The 12,106-nt window shown below is 29.7% G+C and overlaps 3 protein-coding genes across 3 annotated transcripts; 1 reads left to right on the forward strand and 2 right to left on the reverse strand.

Moving 5' to 3' along the window:
- Positions 1–209: 209 nt before the first annotated feature.
- Positions 210–3,498, reverse strand: Uk114 (UK114). Its single transcript, XM_026643427.2, has 3 exons — positions 3,245–3,498; positions 1,162–1,388; positions 210–426 (listed from the first exon to the last, which is right to left on the reverse strand). Exons 1-3 carry the CDS (start codon positions 3,325–3,327, stop codon positions 284–286), a joined length of 453 nt encoding a protein of 150 aa, XP_026499212.1. The 5' UTR covers positions 3,328–3,498; the 3' UTR covers positions 210–283.
- Positions 3,499–8,714: 5,216 nt separating this feature from the next.
- Positions 8,715–9,418, forward strand: LOC113403023 (uncharacterized). The gene is made up of 2 exons (XM_026643436.2): positions 8,715–8,782; positions 8,989–9,418. Exon 2 carries the CDS (start codon positions 8,994–8,996, stop codon positions 9,324–9,326), a length of 333 nt encoding a protein of 110 aa, XP_026499221.1. The 5' UTR covers positions 8,715–8,782; positions 8,989–8,993; the 3' UTR covers positions 9,327–9,418.
- An 802-nt stretch (positions 9,419–10,220) lies between these two features.
- Positions 10,221–12,106, reverse strand: LOC113403002 (E3 ubiquitin-protein ligase rnf146). The gene is made up of 6 exons (XM_026643414.2): positions 11,809–12,106; positions 11,647–11,732; positions 11,411–11,567; positions 10,960–11,151; positions 10,573–10,759; positions 10,221–10,499 (listed from the first exon to the last, which is right to left on the reverse strand). The coding sequence occupies exons 1-6, from the start codon at positions 11,825–11,827 to the stop codon at positions 10,427–10,429; spliced, it is 714 nt and encodes a 237-aa protein (XP_026499199.2). The 5' UTR covers positions 11,828–12,106; the 3' UTR covers positions 10,221–10,426.

A 12,106-nucleotide genomic window follows, 5' to 3' on the forward strand; every position in this document is an offset into this window, starting at 1 on the left:
TATTTCACCTACGTGGCCTCTCTCTGGTCTGGTATTTTATCTCCGAAGGGACTTAGCATATAGTATTGCGATCTTTTTAGAGGTCACAGCTTGCACCGGAGCGCTTGTTTGGCTGCATAGTCGGGGCGGATACTAACTAACATATCCAAAAAGATGTATTATTATACAAATGCTATATTATTGACAAATAAAAATAATAAAACATTCGATTATGGTCAATGTCATTTGATCATTTATTTATTTGTATTTTGAGTATGATATTTTTTCCTAATATACTGGGATATTAAATGCGGGCACAGGGGCATGGACCTGCTTCAGCTATGACGAGGTCTCCACTCAGGGCAATGGCTTCAATTTCTACCGCTGCGCCGAGAGGCAGCCTAGCTACTTGGTACGTAGCACGCGCCGGAAAATCTTTTGGAAAATCTGGAATTATTTATTAACTATATGAGTAATATATAATGGTTTAATAACCTATAGGTATAGTCGTATCTAACGGCAAGGGTATTTTATATGTTAAAAAAGGAATACTGAATCATATACTATAAGATTATCCTGAACTTATTTTATGACTCTCGAAATCTGAGTATCATAGTTGAAACATTATAAGTACTACTAATTATTTACTTATACTCAAATGGCCTAACGATTTTTACTCAGATTAAACACATTGTGGATCTCGAAAAAATATATAAAACCAATTGAAATAACGTTGGATTTGCATGATGATTATAGGATTGTTCTCGATGTTGACCTTATCCGCAGATCGCGAAACGAATTAATAATCATTAATTAAACTCACCATAACTGCATCACTAACAAACCTCGGGTTAATGTCGACAATGGAATTATAGAAAAAGAATGTTCGACGGCAATTAAGCTCAAACGATTAAACACAAATGAGCGATTTGTTTTGATATATTAGACCTACTACGAACTTTTTTTGATAATTGAAAAATATATTTTTATTTTGAATGGAATACTATTCCATGTAACTAACAGTTTAATTTTACTCCTAAAATATTAATAACAATTTCCCCGAATTTCAAACGTCATTTTTTAAGGAATTCATAATTATTATAATTATCAACAACATCGAAACAAAGCATCAACCTTATAGATATATATATATATTATTTTATAAAAGTTCTTTATACTAACATTGCGCATAAATTTGATTAACGGTTTGGAAATCGTCCATGTTGCTCAGTAGAATGGTAGTTTTTAAAACCCCCGCGAGAGAGGAGCCGCCTGCTTCCAAAACGTGCTTTAAATTGTCCAATGCTTGTCGAGTTTGACCCTCCGCACCACCACATACTAGCTGAGCCTGTTGATCTAACCCCAGTACTCCCGAAACATAAAGAGTCTTATCTGCTAGAATTGCTTGGCTGTAAATAATAAATAATAGGCATTCAAGTACATATTCAATATGTTTTTATTAAAATGTGCAAATCATACAATACAATACAAACATGCTTTTAGAAACAATTAATAACTAAATAAAACATAACAAAAACAGCCTCAGGGCGAAAAGGACGTTTTTTTAAAGAAAACCTATAGCGATGAGGCTGTACAGATCGATATTGACATCTTTCATAATAATAAAACTAATTTTATTAAACATTCCAAAGATCTCATAGTTCGATCTCATACCTAATAAGTAATAAATTTAAGTTTTGTTTTTTCTTTTTTATTTTATAAATATTCTAATTTGCTTTTATATTCCTCAGTACGGTATTTTTTCTTTGTTATCTTAATTTCAATTATTATTTAGTTTTTTAAATTTAATTTTATATTTTATATAGGTTAGTTTGGCTTATATAGTTTCCTATCAAAAATATTTTTGAAGGTCAATGTTGTTTACACCTTTAAAGACGTATCATTTTGTATGTTACCCAACAGATATTAATTTTAAGTGCTTAGTGATATGTTGATGGTGTAACTTTTCCAATAAATAAATAAATAAATAAATAAATAAACTTTGGGAACAAAGACGTTACGTCCCTTGTGCCTGTAGTTACACTGGCTCACTCACCCTTCAAACCGGAAAACAACAATACTGAGTACTGCTGTTTGGCGGTCTGATCTGATGAGTGTCGGTCGGTCCCAACTTCGCTGTTTATTGGATAAGCCTTGCCATCATAAAGCCACAATAGTTCAAATAAATGCACAAAATCTAGATCAAGATATAACCATATATACATAGATCAACATGCACCTTATGTTCATGTTAAAATATAAACGAGGATGATTATTCACTTGTAGGGCTTTGTCTAAGTCCGTCCGGGAATCAGGTCAAGATACCATTTATCATTTATTCTACCGGTAAGCAGCAATACTTAGTATTTATATATTTCGGTTTGAAAGGTGAGTGTGCACGTGTAACAACAGGTACGGTGCTAGAGATGGTTATGATGGGTATGATATTTCTTACAATGCTAATGTCTACGGGTTGTGGTGACCACTTACCATCCGATGACGCTTTTGACATAGTCTGCTTATCTAATAAAATAAAAATATAAAAAAGATTGTAATAATATCGGTCCTGCTGGCAGCGGCCGTCAAACTGCCAAAGAGCGGACAGATTTTTGGTGCAAATCGATGATTATATTTGTTTTCAAAGATGCGGAAGTGTAAACACTGCCAACTTTGTGTATGTCTGTATGTAAAAATTGTCTATGTCAATTGTAATACTAATTAGTATTATACTAACAAATTATCACTTTATCGCAATCGAATCAAAATGTTATCATTGTTGTTCAGCCGTTTTCTTATAAATCGGGATTGTATAATAAATAGAATAGGCCCATAGTTGTGATTAGGCAGACTTTTCTTGTTGTGAGGTGTAGGAATTGTTTAAGTTGGATCGGAATAGAATCGGTAACGTATCATAACCGCTATATGTTAGGAGAATTTCCCCCTAACGAGGCAAATGCAAATGATATACACATACATATTTATTGAGAAATAATTATAAAGCAAACACAAGCAACATTTTTAAACGCGAGTTATTTTATTGCAATTCATCGTTTTTACCCTAATTGATAATTTTTAGATGATAATAATAACAACATTTATTAATTATATTATTAAGTCAAATTAAAGTAACAATTGCAATTCTATTATTTCCATATCATACATCACGTTTTAAGTATAGAACTTTAGTCACGTTTTAACGATAAATAAGCAAAAATTTAAGATTGATTAAAATCCAAGCGAATTCATATGATGTACAAGTACATACCTATAAGGTCCCACAGGTTTGTAAATATGCGGCGACGTGACAATAGTTTTTGTTACCTTTCCATCAGTATTTGTTTTAGACATTTTTATATTAAATTGAACGTTTGCTTGAGTGTTCACCGCTGCTTCTGAGTTAGTAATAAAATATATCAAGTAACGTGAGGTCAAAAGTTCACTATGATTTGTTTTCACTTGATAAGAGACTAATCAAATAAATGAAAAAATATTATACATATGTAAATATAATAATTTATCGGTGACAAAACTTTAGCTTTGGATGATTAATATACTTGTCATTCTTTATATTAATATATCAAAGAGGTAAGTTTTGTTTGATTAAATGTTGTTTTTTTTTTGTTTGGAATTTACGCACAATCCTTTTTATATTTAATATCGTAACAGATACGGAACTTTAACATCATTATAGGATATAGTTTCGGGATATACAAAAGTTGTTGTGAGGTATAAGTTTATTTTATTTGTCACGCCCTATTAAGCCTCAGCGAAGTGAACATTAGACATTGTCTTTAACACTTTACAATATGTTTTAGAGATATAACAAATATTTCAATAAACGGATGATACAAAGGATTATGCGGTAAAATCTATAATTATCCAAGCCATAGTTGAATCAAGTTATTTCATGTTATTATTTTCTGCAAATAATATATTTGTCCAATTTAACAGTTTTAAAAGATTTCCTAGAGTAAAGTTCAGTAGAGTTAACATAGACTTGTCTATGAGTATTCTTGGAGCCAAGCTACACATTCAGTTTCCTGCAGCGCTGTGCCTTTCTCGGTGTTGTATATAATACTATGTAAGGTGGGTGGACCACGGAAGGCCACCTTAACGAGTAAACACTTTTTATTCGTTAATTAACTGGATAAATGAAGTAATCAAATTTTTAAGTAATACTTTGTTTTATTGTGTACCATATAAATCACTTTTTTTTAAGCTAGCTTTAATCACTTTTTATTAAAATTAAGTTTTATTAAGCTCTTCCAAATGGCTTTGCAAGGAACACGGCTCCAAAACAAGGCCAATATTATACATCAGTCGTTTGACTTAAAAATATAATTGTAACAATTGATATATCTGCTTTTACTAAAATTACACAATAAGCTCTTTCATTTAAGCAAAACATTAAATGCTCAATATGTTTTTATCATCTTTAAAAAACTCAACGAACATTTGTTGAACAACATCCTATACTAAGAATATATTAATGGGAATTATTTAAAAATAGTAGTAATGAGTATTATATTGACATCAAATAACTTGCTAACGCGTTTTATAATAAAATTCAAAACTTTTTTTTTTACCTAAAACGGCCTTCTTCTGGGTCCGTTCTTTGTAAGGCCAAAATGTTCCTAAGAAGGCCAAACTAACAATTATTATCAATTACTTTTTTTAAGAAGTGAAATTCTTCAAAATGGTGTTTTACAATGGGCTTATTAATTTTTTGAGCTCTAGCTGGATTCATTAACTGGGGTTTTCTTTTTGAAATAGATGGGTTTCGAGCCAAAAACATACTGGACCATTTGTGTCCGGCCATTCTTGTGCATACATATTGAAAGTGTTCTTGATTTTAAATCTCTTACAAAATAAAAAGGCTTGTTTCCTGATAAATTTAGGCGTAAGCGGTACACCCAATTTTTCAAAACGTTTGATTCGCCGTGATAAATCCTCTTCTAATTGTTTTGTCAAAATAATTTTGAAAAAGACATAACAAATTTAATAAACCTTACAAATAAAAATATTATAAATATAAAACATTGTTTTAACTGTAACGATACGTATTTATAAATAAAAAGTAACTGTTCATATGTTATATGGTTTGTAGAAGTTCCTTGTAAGGCCCATGTACCCTAGCAAGACCAACCGTCAAATTTTTTATTGGCCTTATAAGGAACCAACGACTTTCCTAAGAATACTACCAATATTTTAACTTATATCGAGGCAAAACTATTTTATTTTTCTGAAATACCATAAACATATCCTTATACGATAATTTACAGTAACAAATATGAGATAATAATAAGTTATTAAACTTAAAACCTTTGTTTTTCTGTGCGCGCGATTAACAATTGTAACGTCGACGACAAAGTCTACGAAGTATGAGATCGCACAGCCACAATAGTAGCTTCAGTGGCATCAGTAGCATCTGTGGCCTTGATTTTGATGCATCTTAGTGTATAGCAGAAGGAATATGTCTTTACATGTCAATAACTACGAATTTTCAATAGTTGGCCTTCAAAGGAGCGTGGCCTTCCATGGTCCACCCACTTTACATGGGTTTGTAGACTTTGTATTTGTAAATTCAAATTTAGACCAGCTCACAAATGATGCAGGGGCTGTAGAAAACTGACAAATATAGGATCCCATTGACGGTATCTATGTAAAACCAAAGAAAAACTGGAATGCGCCCTTGATTCAGAACGTAGTTTGATAATACCTTTTAATAATACCTTAATCAACCAAAGAGTCTGGTCACTGCAAGCGATGGCCATTCGAAATTGATGTTTAAAAATCGTGGGAAACTTAGTGAATTCACGGTTTTTAATCGGAAACCGTAGTTAATAGTTTCAGGTCGGAGACAGCATATTTTTGAGATAGTATGCGGACGTAGTCGGAGAGAAAAGTATCGATGCAGATGCATTCGGAAGGAACGCTGCTCAAATAATTACCAACACACGTAAAACTTTTGTTAATGTTGTGGGTCTTTTCTCGGTCTTTATTAGGAATATAACTAATAGTAAAAATGAATAGGTAAAATTGTCTATTTTCAATATAAAGCTTCACTGACTCTTCTTTCTCCGCTCGGCTGATACGATGACGAATGCACTGTCTCGGATGACTCGGTATTAATATTTCGACAAATTATTTCGGTTAATATTAACCTTTAAAAAAAAAAATGTACTGCATACTTGACCTTACATCCTTTAATCATTAATTATAAAAAAATCGGAATAATATTACTTTATTTGACCTGTACGAACAGCCTGCTACTATAAAAAATATGGAATATTGACGTATAATTTATGAAGAAAAAGAAAATAAAACACAGTTGTTGATGCTTTATCAAATATGTGTGCTCATTGTAATTGTTATGTATTGTAAGAATGATGCATTGGGTTCGCATGAAAAACTTACCGTATTCTGTGAATGATATAAAATCTCTTATACAGTCTTGCTAAATATGTGCAGAAATTAAACCTCGGTTTATGAAATCTAAAGGTCAATTAATAAAAGCAACAGCACCTTTTGAGCGATTAAACATCGACTTTAAAGGAACTTTACCATCGAATACTCCAACTAAGTATTTATTAACAATAATCGACGAATACAGTAGATTTCCTTTTGTATATGCCTGTAAGGAAATAACAACTGCAACTGTTATAAGATGTTTAAAAGATTTATTTTACACTTTTGGAACACCGCTTTATATTCATAGTGATAGAGGATCTGCTTTTATTTCTAAAGAGTTTACAGAATTTCTAAGTTCCTTGGGAATTGCATGTAGCAGAACAACGCCTTATAATCCACGTGGAAATGGTCAAGTCGAGCGTCAAAATGGCACTTTGTGGAAAACATTACAACTTGCTCTTCGTACAAGAGAAATGCCAATTGAAAGCTGGGAGCAATTTCTGCCAATGTCCTTACATGCAATACGTTCACTTCTTTGTATACCAATTAATACAACTCCACACGGAGAATTCTCCCTCATGGAGAATCGTTACCCACTTGTTTAATTCCTGGACCTGTGCTAATGAAAAAATATAAACGCAATAAAAACGATCCATATGTTGAAGAAGTTGAACTATTACAAAGTAACCCCTATTACTCTTTTGTGAAGCATAAAAATGGGCGAGAATCAACAGTTTCAAATCGGAACTTAGCTCCACTCCCCACTCCAATTATCTATGTTCATAGATCAAGATTTAAAAGAACAATTAAATAATTCGACTACAAATTCGAATACAAAAAGACAGCAAAAACAAGAAGATATCGTAGATAATTTTTATGACTCAGAAGACCGAGATATAAATGCGGAGCATATTGATGTTCAGGACATATAATTTGCGACGTAGGAGATCCGAAAGGACAAGACGAACTCCATTTTATTTAAAAGATTATAGCTGCGTGTTAGAAAATGTTAGAGGGGGTTGAATGACGTATAATTTATGAAGAAATTATAGTATTCAATTATCTTGTCAAATGTATTGTCATATTATATATATTGTCACTTTATTATGTACAATTCTTAAAGTTAATTAAAGCCAAGTTCTCTTATGGTTTTGTCATTTATGTATCAAATATTTTTATTTGTTATTTCAATCTGAGATCTTTTTGATCTCAAATCTTATCTTGAAAATATGAATTGAAGAAGGTAATGTGTAAATATATATTATATATCAGTTGACAACTGATCTTAACATTTAATTTAATTTGTATCTGCGGTTTTTTTTCTAAGAAACTCATTCATGTAAAAGAAAGTTATTTGTTAATTAAATGCTGCTAGTTCTTTGTACGGTGTATTTATATAAGTTGTATGTATCACTCTCGAAATAGGTAAGGTATTTCTTTATTGGTTAAGTTAAGAATTAAAGTAAAACAATACAGTAATGTAAGATAATGTTATAACAATGTTCCCGGTTCTAGCGTATCCAAAAGAGAGCTTAAATTTCCCGCCAATGTTTTCTTTTTTTTTTAATGTTGCCCGCTTCAAAAATCGTAGCGACAACATTCATTAATTGCCACCATCATGGTGGCACCATTACATGTGGTAATGATTTATATAGTACCTATTTCATTATTTTTTAAATTATAGGTAGGCGGACGAGCAACTGGCCACCTGATCGTAAATGGTAATATTCACCATTCCTTACATCGCCAATGTGCCACTAACCTTGGGAACTAAGATGTTATGCTCTTGTGTCTGTAGTCACTGGGTCACTCGCCCTTCAAAACAATACACAACAATACTTATTATAGTACTCTTTGACAGTGCAGTGGTACCTACCCACCAAAAAAATATTTTATTTGTTTTGTTTACCATTGGGGCTTGATGTAAAAAAATTATGTAAATAATAAATATATATATATATATATATATTTATGTTTTAATGTAAAACTAAGACTCCTTATAGTACTGTTTAATTACTCGATTAAAATTCGATATATATATATATTGTGTGTTATTATGTCTATATGGCTGGATATTATCTCTGTAAAATATTTTTTTTGGGTCTTTTATGTGGGTATTACTTTAGTTTAACTATGCTCTACTGTTCCAGTTTTAAATAATAGTTTTATGCGAAATATTGAATGAATCTACACACAATATCTATTTAAATGCATTTATAATTATATTTTATTCATTTACTATTTACTAGTTTATTATTTATGTATAATGATCAATAGACTGTATAGCGTAATACTTTTTCTAATAAAAATATTGAAAAAAAATTGGATTCGTCTCTACTCTCCTCTCTTCTGCCAAATGCCAATCTTCTGTGATTAAGTGTCAACTTGCAAAGTAAATGTCATTTTTTCGTTGAATATTATTTATAATATTTTATTATTCATATTAAGAATTAAGAAGAATTAAGAATTATATAAATTATTTTTTACATAATTACTCATAAAATATGACAGAAACATAAAAACCTAATCTTTAGGTTATGCTTTACTTTATAATCTATAACCAAACATATTACAAAATAGAAACATTTTTTTTTTCAGGAAACATGCAGAGAATTATTTCACTAGCTAAAACGGTAATAACTACTCATATTCCAAGAAGTTTTAATACATTGACTACTAATTCAAGCATATTACAAAATGTAACAAAAGAAAAACTACTACAAACAAATCTGCCACTAATAAATCAAGTTTGCGGTTTTAAAGTAAAAGGACTTGTAAGACGTCGTTGTAAATCCTGCTACTTTGTATCTAGACAAGAGAGACTTTATATTATTTGTCCAGCGCATCCCAGGCATAAACAGATGGCAAGGAAACCAAAACCTCTAAATACTTATATATTAACTCATGCTAGCCAAAGTAAAGTAAGGCCATGGTAATAAAGTAAAATATACAATATAATATAGATTAAAATAGGTTCTAAACATATATATGGAGAAGTGCTTAAGAAATAAATAATTATAAAAATGTACTTGACTTTTAATCCATATCTTAACAAAAAATAAATAATCTTTTTTTTTAAAAAGTTTCACTTGAGGAATTTTTAGTCACTTTGTTAATTTTAATCTTTTGCAGTAGTAATATTGTTAACTAAAAATCCACGCATATACTTTCACTATTTAGTCTTATTATTCAAGAAATATAGAATCATATTATTAAATTATGTCAATGTAATAGTTGTATCAGAAAGGAAGAATAATAGTTTTGAGACTTGGAAACATAGAAACATTTTTCATTATCTCGATTCTAAAATGAAAAATTAAGTTTTTTATTAACATATACCAAACATTTGTCAATTTACATATTTGCATTAAGTTTATGTATTTTTTTGCAGCTGTATTTGCATTAGTCTTGATTTTATGAAAGGAAGGTATTAGGTATAATTCACATTTGAAAACAAGACATTGTTTTACATCATCAATATTAATCAAATAACAATAATTCTTTAACAGTTTATTTATAGCTAAATATTTATATTTTACATTTTAACATAAACTATACTGATCTATGCACTAGCACTTAAATTATGCAAGTGTAAAACACATAGCAAGTATTTAAAAAAAAACATTTTTATATATAAATACAGAAGTATTCTGGTAGCTCGTAATATTTCACATTATTCATCTAAAAAAAAAACTGTTATGTTTATTATTTAAATAAACAGATATTTAAGGAAATCCATCTATAAAAATATATTTTATTGCTATTTGTTTTTAGCCTTTGTAGTTACACATCATGTATAAATAACATAAAGTTTTACATACTCAGAAATATTTTTTTCTAACAACAAATATTCAGATCAATCAGTAAGCGAATATTGAGTTACTAATAAATAAAACAATTTGTATTTGTTTTCTAGGACATTGATACTGTATATGCGAACAGATTCAGTCTCAAATAAATTTAATAATTTATAATAACATATATAAAATATGATAGATACTCGTGGTAATTCACTTTCATTCCTCTTTTATACTAGTCATGTATCTGCTGAGTTTAATGTCTCTTCATGATCTGTACTTAATGAATCATCAGGATGTAAATCAATCTGTCTGAAAAAGATTAATTATCAATAGAAAGATTAAAAATGTTAATGTAAGGTATTTTAATTAAGTATATTCTTACCTTAGACTGTCAATAAGATCATCAACTGATAAGGATGAAGTAAGTGTATTAGTACTGGCATTAACAGCAACTAAATTGGGACTATTGACTTGAATAGTTTCTTCATTATCATTAGGCACCGTATTTTCATCTGAATCTGTATTTACTTCTGTATGACTTGTTTCAACATTTTTTATCCCTGCAATACCTAAAGCAAATATTTTTAAATATATATAATTTAATAAAATTATTATAATATATTTATATTGTGAAGTAACTTTTGAGTTTTTCCTGGATTTTACTCAGTAAAATCTATGATTTAAACTAGAGGTAGCTTCAAATTATATTCACAAGATAGTATTTTGAAAGGTCATTGCAAATATAAATATAAAAAAGGTTGTTTCACACCTTTGGAAGGTAAGGTTGGTATATCTCTTTTTACTTTGCGGCGTTTAGTAGGGTCACTGCGACGTATTTGTATCATGTTATGAAAATCTACACAATATATAGTGCCTGCTAGCAGAAGTAAGCATTCAGTCTCTCCTGAACTATATGTATTTTCTAAATCCATATTACTTCTCTCGTCATATTTCCACCATCCTAAAATAGCATAAATAAAAATATTTATTACAATTATTATATTACAATTATAATACTACAATAACAAACATAAGTTATTTTATAAGGATATTTTTTTTTAAATATCCCATTTATGCAACTTTACAAACAAATTTTGAATGTTTGGTAAATAAACAAAGAATTGCACTGAATAGTCTGAAAACTACTTACACTGCAAAATTGTGTTGACAGATTCAAAGGAATGGACAAAATGTATACTATTAAAAAAAAGAAGATATACCATTTCGCCCTTCATAGTACCACTGATATTTTTCAGTATCCCCTTCAGAAGTTATTTCATCATGAGCCAATTTTTCTATCAAATCTGGATGCTCAAAATAATCATGTGGTATTTCCATACGACACATAGCACATTTTTTGCTCTGTATTGCAATGCCCTATAAATGAGACATTTTGAGGTACAAAATTATTTATGAAAATAATTTAATGAAGTGTAAATGTTTAGATATTACTCACTTTAACACAGAGAAAACAGAAGATGTGCCCACAGGGTAATCGTGTTGGGTGATGATATTTTTGTAAGCAAATAGCGCAATCTCTTTCTGTAAAATATATATATATATAAACATTACAGATAAATATGACACACAATTCATTTTTAATAAAAACGATTGTTACCTTGGCTATCTTTATCCATTTTCGAAAGTACTTACACTTCTTTAATTTTATCAAACCTAGAACTTGAAATTCAGTTCTTCTTAAAGTAATTAGCAACTTATAACATTTCTCTGTACTATGAACTTAAGTCGTAAATTTGCAATTACTACAAATGACTAAATATTTATTGTTCCATTGGATTAGGCAGGTCAATTTTAAAGCTTTTAGTGAATTTAGTTTATGTAAACGTTTATAAACATTATTATTTGTTATTATGTTAAACGTATACAACACAATTTCTTATTTTCTGAGTTCTGCT

The sequence above is a fragment of the Vanessa tameamea genome, chromosome 16 (assembly GCF_037043105.1).
Source record: "Vanessa tameamea isolate UH-Manoa-2023 chromosome 16, ilVanTame1 primary haplotype, whole genome shotgun sequence".
In the NCBI taxonomy this organism is placed as follows: domain Eukaryota; kingdom Metazoa; phylum Arthropoda; class Insecta; order Lepidoptera; family Nymphalidae; genus Vanessa; species Vanessa tameamea.